Source organism: Natrix helvetica (genome assembly GCF_964273705.1).
Source record: "Natrix helvetica genome assembly, chromosome: 3".
NCBI classification, from domain to species: domain Eukaryota; kingdom Metazoa; phylum Chordata; class Lepidosauria; order Squamata; family Natricidae; genus Natrix; species Natrix helvetica.
In genome coordinates, this window is record NC_138549.1 from 84,366,215 (window position 1) to 84,392,188 (window position 25,974).

Sequence of the window (25,974 nt, forward strand, 5' to 3'; positions counted from 1 at the left end):
TGTATAGACATATATGTATAGTTTTATTTCTTTTAGATGTATATGTATAGTTTTATTTCTTTTAACCTTGTAAGCATCCCAGAGTCGCCTTGCAGTGAGAGGGTTGGCAACAATTTTAATAAATATAAATGTAGTTAACCATTCAGTAAAACTTCTGTATTATATTACTGATTTCTTGACATTTTAGGAGTTACACATTCTACAAAATGGGCAATCTAGACAACAGAATAGGCAATCCTGATCAACTACTTACACAAGATGTCGAAAAATTTTGTAACAGTGTAGTGGACCTATATTCAAACCTCAGCAAGGTAAGTGTGAAAAAAAAAGTGATTATGTTGTCATCTGCATGTTTAAATATTATTTACATAGTAGCAATTTAAACATTCATTCTCAGCATGAAACTGAAAAACTGCTGAATTAAAGATTTTTCTTGCATTTTAATAACTCTTGAACAATAGAGGAAGCAAAAACTCTTGAGAAACTGATTTATATTGTGGGAATTTTTTAATTACAGATTTTTAGTTTTTCCAAAATTGAATTCGCATGTTCACATAATCTTTGAGAGACTAAGTTATAATAAGACATTTTAGCTATGTTTATTTGAAAAATGTGACCTTTTTTAAAGTGTCCTTTTCAATAAATAATCATATTGCTTGTTTCTCCTATGGCCAATATTTACAATTAAATTTTATTTTACAGCCATTTTTGGATATTGTTCTATACATCTTTAAACTAACAAGTGCAATAGGAGCACAGGTAAAATTGTATTTTTATTTATGTACTTTAAATATGAATTCTCCAATAGAAGAGATGAATTATTGACAATTTTCTATAATGTAATATTGAAAAGTATTTGGAACTAAAATGAAAAGAAATTTAGAAATTTTCAACCATTATAATCTGTCAAATGTGTGTTACATACTCTATAAACAGATGGTAAATATAATGTGGCATTCTTTTAACAATGTCTTGATAATGTAATCCGTAGAAAGATAAGATCATTCAGAGTTTTAAGAATTTTACTTACATTAAAATTCTTGTAGACAGCCAGTTTGGTGTAGTGGTTAAGGCGCTAGACTAGAAATCTGGAGAGTGTGAGTTCTAGTCCCACTTTATGCATGAAAGCTAGCTGGGTGATCTTGCCCCAGTCATGCCCTCTGAGATCTAGAAAATAGGCAATGGCAATCTACTTCTGAAATCTTGCCCTCCAAACTCATCCAGGCAGTCACCAGGCATCAACACAGAGATAAACACATACAGACATGCATGCCCACATCCCTACACGCATTTTTTTGGTAGTAGAAATGGTTGTATTGATAAGCCACTGTAAAAAGTTAAGTGTCATTGTGTCATAATCTTTCAGAACAGTTTCTTATCATAGATCAGCCCTTGACGTATATGATACAATATAAGTATTTACTCAGAAGCAAATGTTGTTATATTTAGAACCGGCTGTCATTTATAAAAATAAGTGTTATTTCATTTCAGAATTGGCAGGTCTTACTTTAAGATTGATTACATTTTTCTGTAGTTGGAAGTAACTCCTCATCTGTAGTCAGGTGATACTTTTCTTTGCAACCAGCCTCTCCACAGATGGATTGCTAGGTGCATTCTTTTTGAAAAAGAAATGATTGTGAATAAATTTATTCTGGAAGTTGTGTCTTATTTTATTCTTTGATATTTTCAGGGCCCTGCTTCCATGATGGCCTACTTGATTTTTTCAGGCTTTTTCCTTACACGCTTAAGAAGACCTGTTGGTAAGATGACTATCACAGAACAAAAATATGAAGGCGAGTACAGATTCGTCAATTCACGGCTCATTACAAATAGGTATGAGATGGTTTCAAGACAAACTAATATTCATTAGGCCAAATATTATAGGCTAAATCAAGTCCATTCTGTTGTTATTTATTTTTTTTAAAAAAACTTCTAAACTGTTTCATGTTAAATCTCTCTATATTGGTTGGCAAAGAATGAAAACAATCAATTTTCATCTGAAAACTGAATGAATAAGATATACATGTTTGTTTGATTTGTCATAATTTGTTTTAGTGTGATTTAATTTGTTGTTAGAAGCACATCCTAAGAGAGTTGGTTTCTTTACTAAAGAAAACTTCTTAAAATACCCTTTTTATTTTTTTTAAAAAATGAAGTTAATAGTGATGTAAACTTAATGTGACCTTTACTGCTTGACTACTTAGTGTGAACTTAATGTGAACTTTACTGCTAAAGCAGTGAAAATCAGGAGTAGTTATTTGTAATTCTCTTAGAGAACCAAGAGTATGGCTGTAACTAAGAATTTAAGGATGCAAACACTGAGTTCTTTTGCTTGGTAATTTAAACAAGAACATTTTGCTAATTTTGTTGTTGCAGCAAGATTTCACTAGTTGTAAGACTAGTTTCAAATTCTGGTCCAGACATGTAGGAGATCGAAAATCATGAAATGCTGAAACAGCCAATGTGATTCTGTGTTGCAGGGCAGGATTAAAACATGTGTAGTAAGCTGAGAAAGATATTGAGGGAGCATTTAAAATTATGACTTCCAACCGGTTGTTTGAAACAGCAGGTGTCATAACACTTTTATCACCTGTAGACAAACCCCATCTCATTCTCCTGCTGTGTAGCTTGATCTTGCTTGCCAATATGTGCTGATTAGGGCTTCTTTTTTTTTTTTTTCTACAGTGAGGAAATTGCATTTTACAATGGGAATGAAAGGGAAAAACAGACAATTCACAAATCTTTTCGCAAACTGGTAAGTTAGCATGAAACCATTTGGCAATGTAAATAATCCGTAACATTTGGCACAGTGATGTTAAAGATTATGAAAGGCTTCTGTGCTAGAGGAATATCTGCATGAGACGATCACTTAAGGAAAGGTGAAAAGCAATAGGTGAAAGAAACTATTTTTTTTTTCTGAAAGCAATGCCTAAGGACTATGTGTATTTGCCAAATGATATAGTTAAAAAGAAGGGGACATGATTGTAGCATATTGGCCTTTTCTATAAATTGGCCCTTTAGTCGTAATAAAGATTTTGTTTCCTTCAATTTGATTTGATTCCATTTAATTATATTCATTCTCCAAAAATCTTGCCAAACTTGCTTATCACCTTCTTCCCTTCTCAGTCTTTACAGCTTTATTTTTTCCTTAAGTCTGACTTAAAACTCCCTTTAGACCCAGTGACTTCAGAATCAGTGAGCTTTGTTGATCCTGGATGTGGATTATTTTTTTAAAAAAAAATGCATTTGACTTTTACAAATACTATTTACAAGCACCAAAGCCTTTTTTCCCCCTCACCGTTAATTCACTTTTTTAGTTTCCCATATTGCATTAGAAATATGCTTTCACTTTTTTAGTTGTGAGTAGGTTGAAGCCCTATCTGAGAGGCAAAACAAATCCTATTGTTAAAGCTTAACAAACTTGATATATGAAGTTTAAAAGGCAAAAACCTATTTCACGTTGCAGACTCTTGCCTCTGAAAATTCCTATCATTTCCTTGACGGATGTGACATTCTAAGAGCTTTACCTGTGTTTACCTTTCTGCATATTTTATTCTTGGGAGTCATCAACATAACGCATCCACATATTGGATACAGTTTCTGTAATTCTTTTTTAAGACATATATACGTGCATGTATATTTCAAAATTGCTCCACATTTTCTATGTCATTAACTTCTATGTCTTAACTGTTCTTTTTTCTCTTTGACTACATTCCATGCAGCATACACATACATACATATATACATACATACATACTTTTTTTTCCTGGTCCTCATTTTATGCTGCTGTCATTCTACTGTAAAGATTTTTTTCCTCACCTGCAGCATTTTTAATAGACATCCCACCAAGTATCTTTTCACAGACTTCTCATAACTCCACATATTTTTGTGGTACTTTGTAGCATACATCATTTCGTTCTTTTCCAAACAATTTTCTCATTCTTTTTCCTTATGTCCACTTTTTGTTCATCTAAATGGGAGATTAATATATCTTCTAAAGCTTTTTCATATAGATCTTCAAACTAAGATCTTTAACGTAGAGACTACTTTGTAAGCCAATGTGCTATTTATTGCCTGCAAAAATACCAACTGAGAGGCATATGCAGTGAAATTACACAAAATGAACCAAATTTCATAAGATTACTATTCTTGCATGAAATATCATGAGATTTTTAAAAAAATCATTTTTCTAATTTTTCTTTTTGGGCACACTCAACAATACACAGTGATTGTCATTGCCTCAAAAGGGCCATGATTCCCTCATCCACGAACATCTAATATAAAGATATATAAATGTGATTAAATTGTGAATAAAAGGTTATCTTGAAATTATAACGATTTTTACAATGCACTATAACAATAAAATTTTCCACATCTTTTCTGAAAATTATGGCTTATAAAAAGATGGTACTTTTTAAAAAATAAAACACAACAATTCTTGGATAAGTCGTTCCCTCCTGTATATTGTAGAATGCAACATTTTTCTTTTTTTTTGTTTCCCAATAAAATAAATGCATCCTAAGAAAGACTGAGAGATGATCTGTTTTTAATCCATAATTTAAGTTCCATGTTTAAAATGTATTGACATAACTTTTCAATTTTTTAATTGCCCTAGGTAGAGCACCTGCACAATTTCATTTTGTTCCGGTTTACAATGGGCTTTGTAGACACCATTATTGCTAAATGTAAGTCTTCCTCCCTCCCTCCTTTCTTTGTTTCTTTCTTTCTTTCTCTTCTGTTATAGAATTTCCATAAAACAGGCACTCATCCCTCCGGCTGGACTTCCCTGGCGCTATCTCCCACCGCGAGGAGGCGGAACCAGACTCTACAAGCTGGTACCGCCCCAGGCACCTGATGGAATCGGATAGATTCCAGACGGAGCTTGGGCCAATACTTGTAGCCTTGTCCCGCTCCCGCTCCGAGGACCTAGTGACTGCCTGGAATAGGGCGACGACTGGGGCCTTGGACCGGGTTGCGCCTTTGCGACCTCTCCTGCGGCATCGACCCACCCGGGCTCCTTGGTTCACTGAGGAGCTAAGGGTGATGAAGCGCCACAGGAGACGTCTAGAGAGCAGGTGGAGGTCCTCACGCTCCGAATCTGACCAAACACAGGTAAGAGCCTATTTGCGGACTTACCTTGTGGCAATAAGAGCGGCCAAGCGCAGACATTGTGCTGCCCTTATTGCGTCCGCGGATAACCGCCCTGCCGCCCTGTTTCGGGTGACCCGCTCCCTTTTATCGCAGGGGACGCGAGAGACACCCTTACAGGGAAGAGCAGAGGAGTTTGGGGAATATCTTCAGGACAAAATCGATCAGATCCGGAGCGGATGGACCTCCGTCAGTGGACCAGACGAGCCGTCAGCTTACAATAGCCCTTACTTAATAACTGATTGCTTTACCATAAACTAAACATTACAACCCACCTTCCAAGTTAGAACTGCCCCACATATGCTTTCACAGTCCCACAATCACATTTCAGACACTTGGCAACTGTTTTGCATTTAAGACCAGTTGCAGTGTCCTAGGGTCAGGTGGCCACAATTTGTGGCAATTTTTGCTGTTTTCCAGCAGAATATGGCAAAAAAAAACAACCCACCCACTGGATATGCTGGATTCGCTTAATCTCTCGGTCAGCTTAATGATAATATGATTTGATTAATGAATGTTGTAGCTTACTTTATGATCGTTGTAAAATGGTTCTAAAACAGAATCAGGTTACATGGGCACATACGTAATGACCACAATAACTTACGACCAAAATTCTGGGCCCAATTGCGGTCATTAAGCAAGAACTCCTATACTGTCTTGCTCTCCAATGAATATAAATACAAATATTAATTCCTTTGTTGTACCAGTACTGGAGTAAGCCATTCCAAAGGGCTGGGGAATGGTTAGGAGGCAAACAAAAGCCAAGGTGCGAAACAGACCAGCCTTGTCAATTTCACTTGTCAATTTCAACCCTGAAATCCAGTTCTGATCACACAATTTCACCACTTAGCAGCCGGGACTCGCTGGTTCCTAATTGTGGTTGCTAAACAAGGACTACCTGTATTAAACTGAAAAGAATAAAATTGTGCTTCATGAAATTGCTGTCCGAATGTTGGATCAATCCACATTTAAAATAATGACATGGAATTAGAAATACGTTTTCCCCTCTTTCAATTGTTACAGATCTTGCAACCGTAGTTGGCTATTTGGTTGTTAGCCGCCCATTTCTAGACTTGTCTCATCCTCGTCATCAGAGTAGCAACCATGCTGAACTTTTGGAGGTGAGTAATATATTTGCTGCAGTAGTTAATAATAAATGACACACATATATTGCCTGTTGGTTTTTGAGAGAAAAACCTATATTTCATTGTTTTAAGGATTACTACCAAAGTGGAAGAATGCTACTGAGAATGTCTCAAGCCCTTGGCAGAATAGTTCTCGCGGGTCGTGAAATGACTCGATTGGCTGGGTAAGTGACAAGTACAAGCAATTAGAGCCATAAATAGTTGAAGTAAACAATTTTATTGACTTCTACCTGTGTTATAAGAATCTTCCCAGACCACTCACCTTCCTCAGGAACAGCCAGATAAGACTGTTGAGGGAGATCAAGCTTGGCTGTGCAAGAACTCTAAGCTAGACCCTTGCTTGACTCCTGCTTCCAGCCTGGCCAGTAGTTTCCCAACAGTAAGCTTCACCAATAAGTGCAATCCTATTTTCATTCATAAAATAAATGTATTTTATCCTCCTTGTTAGCCCCAAATGCATATTAATTTCTAATTATGAGATAACTAAGATTAATTTGATTGTTTTGAAATATAAAAAATGAAGTATTTTAACAAAGCTTGAGCCATCATTTGTAGAAAAAAAAATCTAAATATTTATAATATGCACTCGTGATATGCATTATTTTGTTTTCCATTTTAAACTGTCAATTTCATCTATTTTTGATGAACATTCCGTTTTGAAGTGTCAGTTTAATAGTTTTATAACCTTTAGCTTCACAGCTCGAATTACAGAATTAATGCAAGTTCTGAAGGAACTAAACAAAGGGAAATATCAACGAACCATGCTGGCACAAGACAAAGGTAATTATGATGCCCTGAAGTTGATTATGGAATTAATACAAAAACACATAATAACTTTATTATTAATTACTTACTATTTTTATTTTTTTTAATTTAAGATTTAGAACTAAAGCAAGCCACCCCGTTGATTCCTGGTGCAGGACGAATTGTCATAACAGATAACATTATCAAGTAGGTAAAAATCCCTCATTTTTTATTAAGATGTCCTATCAACTCAACACTTTTACTTACCTATCCGTGCTATCTAAATTTAATTTTTAATTTTTGGCATTTGTGGTAGATCTCTGCACACACCTTTTACCCAGAAGAGTAAACTGTACAAGAAGCAGCTGTGAGACCATGTCTACAATTGCTTCCTGGCAATGCCATTTTTCAACCTTCCCCACCCCCAATTGTGGTCTTCTGAATGCAGAAAATCATGTAGGCTTCTGTATGGACATGCTTCTACAGATCTTGTAGGCCCCTGTATGGACATGCTTCCACAGACCTTGGAGCTCTTGTCATCTGCATGGGATTCAATGAATTAAGTTGAAAAGCAAATCGTATTACATTTGAAATGTTTAATGAATGAGTATCACAAGCCACTACATATTCAGTTGGCAGAGTTATCTAGCGATCTGACTTGATTGATTTAAGACAACTGTTTTACATTGATCAGTGTTTTACTCCAACTGTCAACAACTATTGCCATCTCTTGGATCCACAAGAAGCTTTGTGGGATAGAGTTGCAGTGAAGTAAACATATAAAATAGGCTTTATTAAACCACAGTCAAAAAGTTATTGAATGGTTAATGTTCATACATATCCAGACTTTCAAAAGGAAACATTCAACATCAACACATTTCCACCTTTAGTTCTCTTTTATGTACAGAGCTATGATCGCAATTGGAACTGGAATGTCCACCGCTAAACAATGTGATTATAAAGCTTGATATTATGCGACGGCATTGCTTAGCGATAGCAATCCTGGCAGCCCCGATTGCAATTGTGAACGGAATTCCACTCATCGTTAGCTGAGGACGCATTCCAATGCAAATCACTCCTGGCTTGGTAGCAAGCAGCCCAGGAACTGCTCAGCCTAGGGCCATGATGGTGTGGCAGCCCAAAGTGGCACGTGAAGCCATGTCACCCGGCACGCGCAGCCTTGCCTGTTTGTCTTCTGGGTATCTGCCGCGCTTGTGCATGCAATAATCAGCTGTCCTTTGTGCACGCGGCAGTGGCAAAAACTGGTGTATGCATGCACACTGGCCAACTGATCATCGGACGTGCATGCACGCTAAAACCCAGAAGTTCAGCTTTTTCGGAGTGCGACCCCAATAAGCGCGTGTACGCATGATGTTTCCGTGTGACTTTTTTGGTACTCGGTGCTAAAAAGGTTCGCCATCACTAGCCTAGGGGCTGCTTGCCACATTGCAACTCAGGAGCTTCATGGCTTGCCACAGCTCTCGATCTGCAAGGAGTCCTGAGCCCTAGCACTAAGCTGCAGTTGCCCCAGGTAGCTACAACCATCACAATGGGAAGCCCCAGTCATCTCAAGAAGTTGCAACTGCCCAACACCAGCTGCCCTTGTTGCTCTGGCCTCTGAGGCCCCTACTGTCTTGCATTCCACTGCCCCAGCTAAATTTTGCTGCCTTCTTGTTCCCACTGCTGACAAGGTGTAATGGGTTATGCAGGAAAGAGCTTGGGAGACAGGCAAACAGAGGCTGCCTATGGAACAAGGACAGCATTAGCCACATCTACAGAATAAGAGGCTTAGAAGGAACCCTTCCTAAATTCTGGCACAGGTGGGAAAGACAGGCGGGGAAAATTGAAGCACCGCTGTGATTGTAAGTGCAGATGGGCTGCCAAGTGCCTGAATTTTGATCACTTGACTTCAGAAGTGCCACAACAGCCGTAGCTTCAGGAACCAAATGTATCATTCACCTGTAACTTTGACCCATCACTGAAAAAATGGTTGTAACTTAAGGAATGCCCATATCGTTTTTGAAAAGTAATAGCATCTACAAATATTAAGAAAGAGGGACAGAGGTTAATGCTTGTGAAACATAACAGTATTTATATTTTTAACTCTGTATATTTTCATATATTTTCCCGTTTTCGACTTCAAAAATTTTGAAGTGGACATTTTGTTAGTGCCTTATTTTGTGGCACGGCGATGTTGCAAGGACCTTGAAAATGTTACCCTCTTGTTTAACAGTAATTCACTAGTAAATTGAGTAGACAGTTTACTAATTAGTTTATTAATTGTCCCTTTTTGTAATGGTAATATTTTTAATAATTAATGGTGGTATGTCTATTTTCCTTGAAGATTTGATCACGTTCCATTGGCAACACCAAATGGCGATATGCTGATTAAAGATCTCAACTTTGAGGTACCTTATAACATTCACAATTTCATCTGGAAATAATTCGCTGAATAAGAATAAAAATTTGTTTTGTTCCACTTCCCATCCCAAAACATTTTCTTTGGAAGATTATTTCAGAACAAAGTGATCTCTGATAGTGAGGGAGATTGCCTTCAAAGTGAAAAACTATCCAAAATTAGTGGAGGTACTTGGTCAATGAAATCTACCCAATTTTGAAGAATTTCTCCTTCTCAGTATAGGGCCCTTTCACAGACAAGAATGTTTTCTAAATTTGGGGGAAAGTCCTAAGAGGCAGAAAAAGGAAAGATTTCTATATGAGAAACTTTTAAGAGGGGAGCTAACCCACATAGATTCTAAGTAGTTTTCCCATCCTCTGTATGCATAATACTAAATATTTGCATAAATCTCTTGCTGGTGATAATCATGCTATACACATGGAAACCAGGAGAAATTTGACAGATTGCTATTCTCCATGGACCTAGTCAACATTAATATAGGAATTTGAAAAAAACATATTAATCAGGCTGAGTTTTTTTCATTAGGTAGTCATAATATAAACCAGAATATCCATTCCATAACATTTTTTGTGTAGCTCCAAGATTGCCTCAGGAGGGTTTTAGAGCAACCTGTTTTGTCCTATCCAGATCCTTATAGTTTCCAGACCAAAAAAAAGGACCTCCACGGTTGATGGAGTCCAGTTCAGACTTGGATGGCGGCATAAAACTTTGTCTCATCAGCACCCCAAGTCATTTCAGAATTTCTCCCAGTGGCTTCCAAAAAATGATAAAGAGTAGGGGAGAGAGAGGACCAATTTCTGTGGCATTCCACAAGTAAGTAACCAGAGGGATGATCTTTAAGGTAGACCAGATCAGAAAAATACCTCTGTATTAAGACCAGAACCATACTTGATTGAGACAGGCTACAATAGCAGAATCTTCCATTTTATTTTCATAAAACAATCTAGTTCAAATTATTTTTAAAATGTGTCAATTTAACTGCATGTTTTAGTACTTTAAAAAAGCAGGTCCATCCCGTAGTGAACCGAAAATTTGCGTGTAGGTTTTTAACTTCCTTCTACCAAATTTTATAAACACTTCAAAGTTTGAATACTTTTGAGTGCTTGTGTTTCAAAAGAATATCTAGAAAATATTTGCTAAATCAGATATATGTTCCCAAGTTAATGAAGCAAATCTCACGCATTAGGATGCTAATTCATATACCGTAGCTTTTAGTATTTGAGAAACTTTAAACATATATATTCTGTCTTGATTTATATTCCAGGTGCAATCTGGTGCAAATGTTCTTATTTGTGGGCCAAATGGATGTGGAAAAAGTTCTCTCTTCCGGGTCCTTGGTGAAGTAAGTAAAGGCTAAAGTAAACTTGATTTTAAGGGCAAAAAAATGACGTTACTTTTCTATTCTAATAAATTGTGTTTTTCTTATTGCAGTTGTGGCCTTTGTTTGGCGGCTGCCTAACTAAACCCGAGAGAGGAAAGTTGTTTTATGTTCCCCAGGTAAATCAAACCACTAGGACTGTTGACATTTCTTCTCTCTGACAAATGCCCCAATTTTCTCATTATAATGTAAGTATAATTTTAATTTCAGAGACCATATATGACACTTGGGACGTTGAGAGACCAAGTAATTTATCCGGACACTATAGAAGATCAAAAAAGGAAAGGAATCTCTGACCAGGTGAAATGCATTATTATTCCTACAATTTATTTATTTGAATCTCCCCTTTATTATTTTTACAAATAACACAAGGCAGCTAGCATATCCAACTAACTTCCTCCTCCCACTTTTTCCTCAACAACAACCCTGTGAGGTACATTGGGCTGAGAGAGAGAGAGAGTGACCCAAAGTCACCCAGCCGGCTTTTATGGCTAAGGTGGGACCTAGTTTCCTGCTTTGTAGTCTTGTGCCTTAACCACTAGATCAAACGGGCACTAACTATTTTTAAAGGTTATATTTACTATAGATGTTTAATAAAAGTAAATGAAAATTTAAAAAAACAGAAATCACTGTAAATTTTAAAAGCATGTAATAATTTGAAATGCCAGTGATTTAAACCAGTTTTGTCTCAGTGCATATGTACAAAATCTCTATGAATTGATACTCTTTATTTATTGCAACCTTAATGGGAGCTGAGAAGAAGAAGGGAAATTTATGTTTCTACTCATTCTGATTTGTCTTTCTTTCTTTAAGAAATATATAATACTTTAAAAAGCAAATATGTATCTATTATAGATAAGCATGCCAAAAGAATAAGGTATTGTGATAGAGTATTGTTTCATTGGTTTTCAGATTTGCTGTTATAGTGGTATCTGTGTTTCAGGTATTCCTAGGTTGATTCTTGTTTGATTTTTTTTTAAATTGAGGTTAATTACAACATTGCTCATACAAGCCTTAATTTTCTCAATTACTGTAGAACTGTACTGAATTAGTATAGAAGTAGAATCATAAAAGCTAATTTTTTCTTTATTGTAGACACTGCCGCTTGGCAGATAGGAAAATGTGCTATTATGTGAGCATCAGTGGTGGGATTCAAATTTTTTTACTACCGGTTCTGTGGGCGTGGTGTGGCGTGATGTGGCTTGGTGGGCGTGGCAGGGGAAGGATACTGTAAAATCTCCATTCCCTCCCCACTCCAGGGGAAGGTTTCTGCAAAATCCCCATTCCCTCTCCACTCCAGGGGAAGGTTTCTGCAAAATCCCCATTTCCTCCCAATCAGCTGGGACTCGGGAGGCAGAGAATAGATGGGGGCTGGGCCGTTCAGACGTAGTTCTCCAAGCTACTCAAACATTTCCACTACCGGTTCTCCAGAACTGGTCAGAATCTGCTGAATAGCACCTCTGGTGAGCATCCTGAAGTTATAGGACAGAAAAATCAGGTGCATAGCTCCCTATCTGCTCATACCGTTAAAGGGTATGAATGTAATAACAGATACATCAGTTCATCAGTACGTGCATAGAAATTGCTCCTCTGCTTTAACGTCTGCCAAGCTTTCAAGATAGGGGAATTTTATAACTGTACACATGGATTTCCAAGTCCCATAACTCTGGTTCCTATGTAGAAAAAGAGAATGTTGATTGAATCTGAAATTGCGCTGATGCTTAAATGCCAGGTTCTGTAGCAATGCCATTGTGATTTCTGTCTTGAATCACGGAGAAGTTGGAGAAAAAAACCTATAGATCTGGTGAAAGAGAGCACTTGGTTACTTAGGTTGTCTATTTTAACAGAAGGGAAGGCCAGTGAATCAGAACCACTTTCAGGCCAACTGTATCTGAGGCTGCATAACATTTATCATGTATTTCAATACCACTTAAAGTACACAATCTAGCTCAGCTAATATTGTTGCTTGGTACAATTATCTGACAAAACATTTTGAACTAAACCAATCTAAATTGTCAGGGACGGGGAGGATTAGATAAATTAACAGGGAGGTAGTAGCAAACATATCAGCAATCTGTTAAGCAATATTTGTTTACTGTTTTGGTTGCAGGTGTTAAAGGAATACTTAGATAATGTCCAGCTGGGTCAGATCTTGGAACGTGAAGGAGGCTGGGATAGTGTTCAAGACTGGATGGATGTTCTCAGTGGAGGAGAGAAACAGAGAATGGCGGTTGGTTGTCTTCACAGTGTCCCTTGACACTGTGTACATTTTCCACCACTTGTTTTGATTGACGTGTTTACATAAATTCAGTAGTAAAACGGTGGCCTAATACCGCTATTATTAATTACATTTATAGACCCCCAAATCCCTAGGTTCCAACAAACATAAACTATTAGATCAACCATTCCTAAGTGTATAGTCCTTCAATAATTCATTTCTTATAGCAGTGGTTCTCAACCTGTGGGTCGGACCCCTTTGGGGGTCGAACGACCCTTTCACAGGAGTCGCCTGAGACCATCAGAAAACACATATTTTCGATGGTCTTAGGAACTAAGACACCAATTTGATGGTTGGGGGTCACCACAACATGAGGAACTGTATTAAAGGGTCGCGGCATTGGGAAGGTTGAGAACTACTGTCTTATAAGGATGCTCCATAGCTGTTTCCACTGTTATTGAACAGTGGTTTCAATAACCTCCCCCCAAAAGAGGTGGTTGAAGACTGGGCAATAGTCATCTAATACGTTTGGATCCAGAAAGAACTATTTGAGGAGGTGTATCGCAGCCTCCCTCAAGGCTTCCGTTAGCATCCCGCATCCATCCGTGAGGCATTAATAATCTCCTAAATCCAGATCTAGAAATTCCCTCTCCTTTAGCTGCCCAAAGGAACTAGAAAGGGCAAAGATTTAAACTATAGATGTTTGAGGAGATCATACCCACTTCGCTGGAGGTCACAAGCCAAAAAGAATTGAAGTAAAATGATGCCCCAGTCATCATCCTGGACCCATAGGTAGTCCTCGACGTACGACCACAACTGAGCCCAAAATTTCTATTGCTAAGTGAGACATTTTTATGTGAGTTTTGCCCCATTTTACAATCTTTCTTGCCACATTTGTTAAGTGAATCACTGCAGTCATTAAGTTAGTAATACAGTTGTTAAGTGAATCTGAATTTTGATCACATGACCATGGGAATGCTGCAATGGTCATAAGTATAAAAAACAGTCATGTTATTTTTTTTCAGTGCCGTTGTAACTTTGAACAGTCACTAAACAAACTGTTGTAAGTCGAGGACCACCTGATTAATAATTTAGTACAATATTACATAGGAACAAAATGTGTTGCAATGTCTGCTTTTGGCAATAAGCTTTTTAAAAAAATAATAATAATAATAAGTTCACTACTTACAGTTCAGAATCTGCTTAATTCCAGTTCAGAATATTTGTTCTTCTAATCTAGAATTAACTCAAACTGGCAGCAGTCATAGATAAATCTCCCATTAATTGCTATCTTTAAGAGGGTCAGAAATTTAGTAAAATATTTTCAGGTAATTCTGTGTGATGGCAACAGAATGAAATTTTTCATCTATTTCAAGGGGGGGGGGAGAGAACTGTGTGCCACATACAAAATTTGCTTTGTTTTTATTTTCATGTTTACTACAAATAATGCAACGAAAAAAATAGCTTCCAGGACTGACAGCATACAAATAATGTGACTCTCTGGAGAATATGAGTGTGATGGAATTAAGGGACATTTTTGTAGTACTTTTGTGATTTGAACGTCTCTCCCATATTTTTTATGATTACCTGCAAAATATCTTAGTTTTTTTTAAAAAAAAATCCAATTTAATGGTCTTCGTATGTATGGATTATATGGTAATCCTTTATCATTTCTTTTTCCATTGCAGATGGCTAGATTGTTCTACCATAAACCCCAGTTTGCCATTCTGGATGAATGTACGAGTGCCGTTAGTGTTGATGTGGAGGGATACATTTACAGCCATTGTCGGAAAGTATGTCTTTCTGTGGTTAATCTTGCACTGCTAATTTAAGATCCAATTTTAAAGCCATGTTAAAAAAAGAAAATGGTATGACTACATTAGAACTGGCAGGAACCCACCCCTGGCCTAACTTTACCATAGAGTAAAGTTAGGCCAGGGGTGGGTTCCTGCCAGTTCTAACCTCTTCTATAGAAGAGGTTCTACAAATCTGCTGTGCCGTTTAGAACCGGTTCCAGCTCCCTCCCCCCGCCCATCCACACATCATCAAGATGAAGAGCGAGAGGAGGAATTCTGGGAGTTGAAGTCCACAAGTCTTAAAGCTGCCAAGTTTGAACACCCCTGGGGTTTTTTTTCTAAAGGGTTAGGGGTGCAAGGGTCTTGTAACTTGACAGCTTTAAGACTTGCGTGCTTCAAATGCCAGAGTTTCTGAGCCAACATTTTGGTTGCTAAGCAAGAGCGTTGTTAACTGAGTTTCACCACATTTTACAAGTTGGCCACGCCCACCCAGTCACATGGCTGGCATGCCATTCCCACCCAGTCACATGGCTAGCAAGCCACTCCCACCCTATCACATGGCCGGCAAGCCACTCCTACAAAGCAGGCCACATCTATAGAAGAGATTCTAAAAAATTTTGAAACCCACCACTGTGTTAGGCCTACAGACCCTAATCCTAAAATATTAACATGAGAATGTGTTAAAGAAGGCAAAATAAAACAGCAGAGAGAAAAATCACATGAAGAGTAACGACAGTCTACTTTGGCTGATTTTTATTTTGATATTTTGAGTAGAATATAACTTAAGTCTGTTCTTTTCTCATGAAGTTCCTCCAACTTGAAGATCAATTTCACTGAATTAAAGGATAAGAATGATTTATTTCATTGATTAATACGGGTCATTGTTTTTTTGGGGGGAAAGTGGGGAGATAGGGGCTGAGCGAATAAAATGGGGATTTGATAGAATTAATTCTCCAGTTTCAGTGAAAAAAGCTGGACCAAGGAGGTAGGCCGCTATGACATATTTACGACATATGGACTTCAACTCCCAGAATTCCTAAAGTCAGCTGTACAGGTTGTAAAGTTGTCATAGTTGCCCAACCCTGTCCTGGATAGGGGATGGAGGAATATAATGCAGTAAGAAGCAATGTTCCCTCTAAGGTGCGCGGGTGCATGGCCGCGCAGGTGGCAACAAAACACCGCAGCAGTTTCCAATGCCGCGCAGTGATCTTTAGCATGATGGAGGCGGCTAGGAGGCTTCTGTCAGCTGGGCTGGGATATTATAGAGCCTGGACACACCCAGAGGAGGGCGGGCCTTTGGCCAACAGAAATGTGGCCACCTAGGGTTATGATTGGGCTCCCTCCGCTGGCACGTGGCTGATTGACAGGGAGGCCATTCCCTCCTGGATCAAAGTTACTGAGTGGGGAAGCCGCGGCAACAACCAACTCTCCGTGGGACGTGCGGAGCATGCTTCTGTCGCGGCTTGTCGGCTAAGTCCCCATGGCTGGGCTCCCCGCTATTGGCTCCGCTTCCAAGATGTGGATGTGTGGGAGGCGCTCGCCACGCAAGCAAATGGAAACCCATGCTGGGTGTGCACATGTCTGAATCCAGGCTCTGCGTTCGGAGCATTGGGGCTCGAGGTTTTTTTCACAGGAAGGGGGAGTCGAGCTGGTGCTCCACAGATTTTATTTGATTTTATTGCTCGAAAAGAAAAAGAAAACAGAGGCTTCTTGGTCCACGTGGACCCAGAAAGTCAAAATCCGGAAAATTAACCTTGTTTAGGAAAGTTTTGCACTGATGGAAAAATAGTGTTTTCCAGTGAAAGTTTTTCCTACTTTTCCTTGTTTGCTTTTTTGGCCTCTATTCCTTCTCTTCTCGCCTCTCCTCTTTACTTTCTTCCTTTTTTCTTTCTTTTTTTCTTTCCTTCCTTCCTTCTTTCTTCCTTTCCTCTTTCTCTTTCTTTCTTTTTTCTGCCTCTTTTTCTTATCCCCCCTCCCTCCTCTCCCCTTTCTTTTTCTCTTTCTCTTCTTTCCTTTTTTGTCTGTGTGTTTGTGTGTGTGTGTGTGTGTGTGTGTGTGTGTGTGTGTGTGTCTCCCTTCCTTCCTTCCTCCCCCTCCCTCCTCTCCCCTCTTTGTTTGTTTCTTTATGTGCCCCAATTGCTAATCTACATCAATTGGTAATTTATTCATAACTTGCTAATATCACTGCAGACTATTGGATAGTAAGGGGGAAAGTATAAAGCATATAAAGTAATTCATAGTATGGAAAATGTGGATAGAGGGAAGTTTTGATCCTTTTCCCATAGAGAGTCATCCATTGAACTTAAATACAAGTAGTCCTCAACTTACAACAGTTCACTTAATGACTAAAGTTACATCAGCACTGAAAAAAGTGACTTATGGCTGTTCTTCAAACGTATGATCATTGCAGCATCCCCATGGCCACATGATCAAAATTTGGATCTTTGGCAACTGCCTCATATTTATGATGATTGCAGTGTCCTGGGGTCACCTTTTGCAATCTTTTGCCAAGCAAAATCAGTAGGAAAGTCAGATTGACTTAACAACCAGGTTACTGATTTAACCACAGTGATTCACTTAACTGTTTGTAGCAAGAAAGGTTGTAAAATGGGGCAAAACTCACTTAACAAATGTCTCACTTAGCAATAGAAACTTTGGGCTCAATTATTGTCGTAGATTGAGGACTACCTGTATAGGGAGATTTCTTTACTTAATGGATATTTACATGGTAGAATTGAGTTTCAAATAAAACTGATTTCGTTGTTTGGTTTGGTTTGGTTTGGTTTGGTTTGTTTGGATTTATATGCCGCCCTTCTCCAAAAGGACTCAGGGCGGCGTACAACATTAAAAAACACACATCCCAAAAGTTAAAAAAGATTAAATCCATATCCAAAAAAACAAACCGAATTTAAAAAAAACAATACATTTAAAATAAGTCTTGGGTGACATCTGTGAAAAAAAATTCAGGTGCTCAGGCATGAAAATGTGCTGCTCAAACACTATACTTTTCCGCTCACACTGAAAAAAAAAATTAGAGGGAACATTGGTAAGAAGGCTAACTGGCTATTTTGTGGATTTATTTATTTATTTAAGTTTATTTATTAACTGTATATGCTTCCCCATCTCACAGTTGAAACTGAATTAGCTGATCCTGCCCTGAATCCTTGTTTTGTCTTTGTTATGGCCAAAGCAAATAAGAATTGTGCAGTTGCTGAAGCTGGAGTTAACTATTCATTCACATATTTTCTCATTCACTGCATTCAGGTTCCTTCTTTGCCTTGGAATGCAAGTTTTAAAAATGGTTAAAATATATTTGAAGCAATTTCTGAAAATTGGTCTTCAACTCTGGCGAATTCAATGAAAAAGATTTATGTATCTTTTATCTCTTTAGGATTTAATTTTGGAACCCATAAGTAAAGATGACATATGAGTTATAGCCTGATTTTTAACCAAAGGGTAGAATGGGAGGACAGGGTTAGGAGACGGGAGTGAATTCTTATGTTTCCCATGGAGAGCCCCTGTTCAAAATCACCCAACTCGAAGCTGCTGTTATTTATTGAAGGGAAAATGTACAAGCATCACAATGCAGCTGTTAAGTTACAAAAGAGAATAATGCAGCATAAAATTAAACAGAGAAAAAAGTGTCATTCTGGCACTATAATCTTATTCTAAAGGTTCCCTCTTCCAATAGCTGCTTTTAGAAAAAGGAATACTTTGGAAAATTGGATTATTTTTCTGTAGATTATATATGGGTTGGCTTTTTTTATTGTTTCTTGGGCTTCGGTGCAGATAGATATCTGGCAATCTAAAGCTCATTTATAACCTTTTAAACTGTGTTTTGGCATTTCAGGTTGGCATCACTCTCTTCACTGTTTCTCACAGAAAATCACTTTGGAAACACCATGATGTAAGGCTTATTTTATTTACCTGTTGTTTTTTTCCTAATGCATAAAATCCATTTGACATTATCCATGTCTGATCAGGAAATAAGACCAACTTGGTATGTTATTCCTGGATAGGTTGAAAACAACATGCATAGGATCTCTTATTATCTGAATTAAGGGGCATAATCAAACAGAAAACTTACTCTTTAAATATTTGGGTCTCAAAGCATAAAGTTTTAAGCCTAGGAATTAGCTTGAAGGCATTATAACGCTTTTAATAAGTATAGGAAGTCCCCAGGTCACAAACCTCCCACTTGCAAGTCACTTCTAGATTACTAACAACAACTACATTGATTCATTTAACAAGAAAGGTTATGAAATGCAGCAAAATTCACTTCACAAATGTTTTGCTTAACAACAGAAATTTTGGGCTCAGTTGTGATCGTAAGTTGAGGACTATGTGTATATAGAAACCCAAGATACAGAGTCAACCTTAACGTTATCAGCAAATTGGGAATCAGGATTGAATTTAAAGAGAAGTCAAATCCAGGGAGCAGCACTACCAAAGAACCAGCTTTGGCAGTAAAATCAGCTGATCATTAGCAGGAGAGAAAAATCCTCCTATTGTTCAGCAGCCCTCTTGGGGGAAGTCTGCTCGGAAATTGAATTATTTTTTAAATGAATTTACATACCGTATAGCACTTACTTTTGCATAATTTTATTATAATATGTATTTTGGTAACATTTTCCTTGGTTTTGCTCTTGAATTTTCCTAAACATAAACATTTTTTTACCCTTATGAGTCTCTTTCAGATTTACTTGTCAGGGTTCCAAATAGCATCCAAAATTAAATCAGAGTCCAAGGCAAAGTATTCCTAAAGTTCCAATTTATTAAGAGAGCCATGTTGGCACATCTGCGAAAACTCGAACCTGAAGGCTTCCCGGTTTTCCCACCCAGTTGAAACTTCCAGATCTTGCCCTCACACCCACAAGTCCATCACATGGTCCAATCTTCTCCACTGCCATTCTGGCAGCTTCTACCCATCCAATTCCAGTCAGGTGCAAAGACAAAGGATGACCTTGGCTTTCTATAAAAAATGTTGTTATGGCTACATATCATCTAACTCCGTAAAATCCCCCCTCCCGTTTTCCCACAATAAAAATGCATAGTAGAATAATAGAAGGTGTGGTAGGCCTGAGGTCCGAAAGAAAAGAAGAATAGCAGCCTAACATTATTTCTTTTTCATCATTTTCCTTTATTTTCCTAAGAAATAGGGTCACCATTCTTATCATCCACCCTTTAAATAGATTAATGATTTACATTGGCTTGAATGTTCACTGGAATGTCCCACATCAGTTGTTTCTGCCTGTCTTATAAGAACTAATAGAGTTAGAAATGCTTCAGATATCATCTGTTAAACCAATATCATCATCTTATGGGATCCAGTAGACAAATAATTTTCTTTGTCACTACACCTGCCTTTTGGAACAGTTTCCTCTTGAGGTCTGTTTGATCCTAGTCTTGCACTCCTGAGAAGAACCTTAAAGAACTTGCTGTTCCCACAGACACTGTGCTGGGACATTGCATGACTCAGCATTTTGAACTCTGAGGCTGTATTGTTTAGTTCCTGTTAGTTTTTTTCCTCAGCCCTTTTTTCCCCTCAGTGCAACTCTTTTTTATGATTTTTTTTAAGTGCTCTGTATTCTTTTTAACTCTGTGTGAGCTGCCCAGAGTCATTGGCGAGTGGGCAGCCTTAGAAATTGACATTGTAAGTAAATAAATGGAAGAATTCACTACATATTTTCCCCTTATTTTTGAGTGTTAAGAGCCAGAGGTTTGCTTATATTCTGTTATAATTTTCCTCTAAATTTCTAAGTTCAGAATCATAACCATATTGTCACTGAAACTTCCTTTCAAAAGTATATCTCTATATTAGAATAGAATAGTGGAAGAATAAAGTCATAACAAACCATCACAATAAAACCAGTTTTATACTCCTCCGAACCATGTACATTTATCTCAAGGATAATTAAAGAAGATTTTCTGTATTAATATTGCACATTGTGATTGCTCATAAATATAATGAAAACGTTGTTAACAGTTAAGAGAGGTCACTTTCGTCATTAGTTTGTTGTAGTTAAGTTTTTTATATATAAATCACTTGTTTTAATACCCATTGTCTTTAATGACTATTTGAAAAATACAGGATTATTATTTAGCAATTTATGGGTTTCAATAATAAAAAGCATTGAATTCATTTTTGAAGGATAAGGCTTAAGCCACTGGTTGAATTATCATGGCCAGCAGATGGTGATCAAATGTCCACATTTTACAGAGCTCTTTTTCCCAAGGGTGATGTCTGAATATGAATTCCTCTAAATGATCCTTATCTAAACAGATGCATACTTTTCACTCTTTAATATCCAAATTTGCTGACTGTTTTCTTGTCTCCCCAGTTTTATCTTCACATGGATGGAAGAGGCAACTATGAGTTCAAGAAAATTACTGACGAAACAGTTGAGTTTGGTTCATAACCCCCATCGCCGGCCATCAACAGCCATGATTGTTAACAATACTGGACTTGGAAAACATACATTGTGGTGTAACAAAGCTACTTGACTTACTCTTAAATTGATTACTAGGAATATGATAACAAGCTGTCAGTACCTTTATTATTATGTAGAATATTACTAATTTGTGTTTATGTTGGTTTAATTATTAATATGCTCTAAGAATGTTCTTATTCTTGTGTTTTTTTTAAAAAAAATCTGCCTAAATTAAGTTGGGCTTAAATCACTGAAATGTTGGTTCATCCTGGGATGTAAACAGTCTGAAGTCAACTAATTTGACTTCTGTTTCACCATACTTCCTCTGGGGAAGGCCCTTATTAAAATTAGATTCACTACCTCTTCTGTCCCCATCAACATCCTAATGTGTCAGTTCATTACTTGTACTCTTTTCAGGATAGGATTTGTCGTATTACTGTAACATAATACAGGGCAATTGGCCTTCGTGTTAGCCATGGCTGTGGAGAGAGTCTCCTTCCAAGTGTACTGATGGGAGAAAAGCCCCTTTAGAATATCTTTGCAAAAAAATAAACTCCATCCAACATCCTCTGGCCATTGCTGGACACTACCCTTCAATCCTGTCTTTCCATTTTTTCCTGCTCAGTGCAAATAAAAGAACAATATTCCATTTGGCCTTTATATTCCAATTTCAGAAGGCCAAATAAGAGGAATGAGAATGGGGAGGGGGGTGATGAAGAAGAAAGAAATAAAATAATTTCCAAATCCTTGTCATGGAGTAAAGATCAAGGACATTCTCACTTATGAGAGGTCTGATAAGTTTGTAGTTTGTAGAATGTAGTGTGCAAGTTTGAAATGAAATGCCATACATATCTGCCACAAGGAATTGGATTTTTTCAGAGAAGGCATTTACTTACTGGACATTTTTGTACCTGGCATGTAGGTCTATAATATGTGATTTTTTTTAAAAAAAAAGGAATGTAAACTATTTAATGCCAGAGACACAGCAGTTCAGAGTCCCCAAGAAACAGTTCAGAATCTTTTAGAACTGTTTTATAGTTATTACTTGAAGAATTGTTTGGCTTCCTGTCAATTACTTTTATAAAAATGACATAACCACAACTATAAATAAGCACTTTTGAAACAAGTATGTGATAAAACTTACATACGGTGATTATAAATTATTATCCAGATTTATTGACATAGATGGGACTGGAAGATATGAGTTGGTTAATCTGGCTATGTAATTGATTCCCATTCTTCTAACAAATCTTTAAAAGCTGTGCTGTATGATGTGATTTTGTCCTTATAATATAATATCCACATGCACTTAACATGATGGCAAGCACTACATGCAAAATAAATGTGGTTGGTGTTCCCCCCTCCCTTTGCTTAAAATCAGCATTTGTTCTTAATTATTAGTCGATCATTAATTATCCCTATTTCATGGGAAATCTGGAATTTTTCAAACTTCCAAACATTTCATCAGATTTGTTATTTTTCCGAAAAGTCTGTTTCTAAATGCCATTGTTTTCATGTGTGCTGGGTAAATGGGTGGAGAGTTGGTTTAGGATAAATTATCTGAGAAATGCAAAAATGAATGTTAAATAACTACTTTCAGTTTAAATATTAAATAACTGGTTTCAGTTTGCTGCCATTTCATATTTAACAAAGAATTGCCTTTTTTTATGATTACTTCAATTTTTTTCTCTCCCTAAAAGCTGATATTGATAGTATTAGTTGATATGAGTTTACAGACAATGCATCAGGACATGTCATAATCTGAAAAATGAATTCCAAACAGCAAGAGTATGATACCAATTTAGCATAAATCAATTGCTTGGAATGGCTGTTTCAGATTGAATGGAAATCTGACGCAGGAATAAATAAAGCTCTGGTTTGAATTTGGTTGCCAGGCTTCTGGTAAAAACGTCTTTTTCCATATATGATCTTTTTCCCCCCATTTTTGTGCCGCTATTCTACAGAGAGCAGCTTTTTCAAGAAATTCCTAGGAAAAAAACTGCTTTTAAAATACATTCCTTTACAGGAAATCTGGGCTACAAGTGAGTAATAGTCAAAAATGACATGTATGTTTTTGTTCCTAACTGGAAAGCACCCTAAAGCATATAGCATCTTTTGTAGAAAATCCAGAATTGCTTAATGGCAACATTCTTCATAGAGTGGGATATTGCATTGCTTGGGAAATAGAGCTAATTGTTTACGCTGAAGACATCTCCCTTCAGCCACCACAACCCTATAAAATCTTCTCTGAATCTAGAAGAAGATTCTGAGGGATATAGGTTGTTGGGAAGAATTCCACATTCTATGAACAAAAAAGCATTTCTAGTTATGGGAAAGTCTCCAATGAATTTTATCCATTGGGCATAATTTTTTAAAATGTTATCTCTCAGATGGAGCTGATTGTGTGACAGTGACTCTTAATCAGTGATACCGGTTGATTTCCTTCAGTGCTACATGAGACCCTGATGGAAAATGGGGTTTTTAGATGACCTTCATTAAGCTCAAGCTTCATACTTATTATATTCAGAGTGCATCAAAAATCAACCTGCCCTATGAGAAAACTAGCATGAAGGTAAAAGTAACCAGAGCAGTGCTCAAGGGGATAAGAGTTGTTAAGGTTATGCTTTTCGTCTGTAATGGTTCAAAGGTTATGCAAAATGATCCACAAGTCAGCCATGATGGTCTTGTCATGGTCATGTGTTTTGATTGATACTGTTAACGATTTATTAAACTGGAAATGTTGGTATAATGCAAGAATGAAGCATCGCCATTCTTTATACCACATTTAGCCTGGTAGTATTTTGTACTGTAGTTGATCACAAGAGACTCTTGTTTTGGTGGGAAATAATTGCAGTAATTTGTTATTTTATAGCTTGTAAAGTCAATTAGAAAGAAAGGCATATGTACGATTTTTCTATATATAAGTGCCTCTGGATAATAAAATTGAAACACACAACCGAGTATTTTTTTTTCTTTTTAATTGTTATCAATGAAACATTTTTACAACTGTACACTTGATTGCCCTAGTGATTCGGCTTTCATAATTTTAGGGCTAATCCCAGTTAAAGTGAAAAATTATTTTATCATATCAAGCCTAAATTAGCAACATTACGGAGCCCAAATTTCTGTGTGTGCATGCCTGCTGGTTTTCAATTTTCTAACACAGGATCCAGTCAACAGAAGATCAGGAACCTACTGTAAATTAAATAGCTTTGATTTTGGTTCAAGGCCACTTTTTAAATCAAGTCTGATTGCAATTTGCTTGTTTTTGCTTCATGGTAAAACAAAAGAAGTAAGAGAAACTTTAAACTTGGAAAATGTATATATTATGTAGGTATGCATCAATCCAGCTGCCTTCTGCTTGCTATGAACATATTTTGCTCTAATACATCATGGTTTGTTTCATTTTATCTCCATATTGCTTGACCTCAGCCATTGAGAGTTAAACAATTGTTCCGTGTAATTTTTGAACTTAGGAGTATGTTTACAGTAAGTAATTTACAAAGGCTTTTCTGATTACATCTGTTCTACCTAGTTGTAGTTGCCAGTAAGGGGCATGACAAAAGTGTTAATTTAACACTTGGCTAAGAGTGACTGTTAAAAGGGTTTTCTTAAGAAACTGACACTTTACATCTTACGAACAACTACAGCATTGTGGCCTAAAGCTTACATAACCATTTTTCTTCTTCACACGTACCACATACACGACTACATTCCTTACATATGAACATCATCTCTTCTAAGTTGTTATGACACACACATACGCTTATGAATGCATATATAAAAGTATTATGTGAGTGTATACCATAATACATACATACACATGTATGTTTAATATAGTCCTTTGGTTTGTTTTTTTTAAACAGGAATAAGTAATTGAATTGTTTTACGGGAGAAACTTCAATCGCTTTGATGAGTTTCCATGACTCTGATCTCTGCGTAGCAAAGCTGTTGATGATATATAACTCCCATTTGGTCTTTATTACCATAATGGGAGATAAAGCAGACTGCAGAGGACAAGTTTACATTATAAATACTTGTCAGTGAACTATGCAGGGACTAAAACGTAAGTGGGGGGGGAATGATCTTTGTGGAATTAAATCAGTGACAGATCATGCAAGCAGTTTTCGAACATAAAGTCCACTGTTTAGAATAGGAAAGGGGAATCAAAATTCTGATAGGGCTAGAGTCCATTTTTGAATATTGTGATCAACATGCAAACAGGTTTTGATTTAAGCACTTTTATACTTGCTATTAAAAGACATCAGTAGTACATATGGATTTTTTTTTCCAGACAACACATTCATGGCATGTTAAAGTACTTGTCATTCATGTCTGTTCAAAGGCTTTGTTTATTATAATGGAGCAGTTTCCCATTCATTTTAAAAACCTTGCTTGGCAGATTATCTACTGGAGTTGGAAGAGCCAAGCGTAAAATTCTCTTGATCCTCCGTCTCGGGGGGGAAAATGAAAAGTGAAAAAATGGTTTTAGTTCTCTGTTCACTTTATTAAACACACCATGTTTTCCCCAAAATAAGACAGGGTCTTATTTTCTTTTGACCCCTGAAATAAGCACTTGGCCTTATTTTCAGCGATGTTTTATTATTTTTGAGGTGCAGGAGGCGGCGAGTGTGGTTACCTCATGGCTGCTGCTGTGTTGCAATATTTTCAGGGAGGGCTTATTTTCGGGGAAGG

The 25,974-nt window shown here is 37.1% G+C and overlaps 1 protein-coding gene across 1 annotated transcript in view; it reads left to right on the top strand.

Moving 5' to 3' along the window:
* Nucleotides 1-24,235, top strand: part of ABCD3 (ATP binding cassette subfamily D member 3) — a 46,573-nt gene extending 22,338 nt beyond the window's left edge. Inside the window, exons 7-23 of the mRNA XM_081946615.1 lie at nucleotides 188-311; nucleotides 703-759; nucleotides 1,691-1,833; nucleotides 2,686-2,755; nucleotides 4,616-4,685; nucleotides 6,172-6,269; nucleotides 6,366-6,457; nucleotides 6,985-7,073; nucleotides 7,172-7,244; nucleotides 9,382-9,445; nucleotides 10,721-10,798; nucleotides 10,888-10,953; nucleotides 11,045-11,134; nucleotides 12,945-13,064; nucleotides 14,741-14,845; nucleotides 18,699-18,755; nucleotides 21,190-24,235. Coding sequence (XP_081802741.1) covers nucleotides 188-311; nucleotides 703-759; nucleotides 1,691-1,833; nucleotides 2,686-2,755; nucleotides 4,616-4,685; nucleotides 6,172-6,269; nucleotides 6,366-6,457; nucleotides 6,985-7,073; nucleotides 7,172-7,244; nucleotides 9,382-9,445; nucleotides 10,721-10,798; nucleotides 10,888-10,953; nucleotides 11,045-11,134; nucleotides 12,945-13,064; nucleotides 14,741-14,845; nucleotides 18,699-18,755; nucleotides 21,190-21,267 — 1,474 coding nt within the window. The 3' untranslated portion in view covers nucleotides 21,268-24,235. The remainder of the gene's footprint in view (nucleotides 1-187; nucleotides 312-702; nucleotides 760-1,690; nucleotides 1,834-2,685; nucleotides 2,756-4,615; nucleotides 4,686-6,171; nucleotides 6,270-6,365; nucleotides 6,458-6,984; nucleotides 7,074-7,171; nucleotides 7,245-9,381; nucleotides 9,446-10,720; nucleotides 10,799-10,887; nucleotides 10,954-11,044; nucleotides 11,135-12,944; nucleotides 13,065-14,740; nucleotides 14,846-18,698; nucleotides 18,756-21,189) is intronic.
* The last annotated feature ends 1,739 nt before the right edge of the window (nucleotides 24,236-25,974 follow it).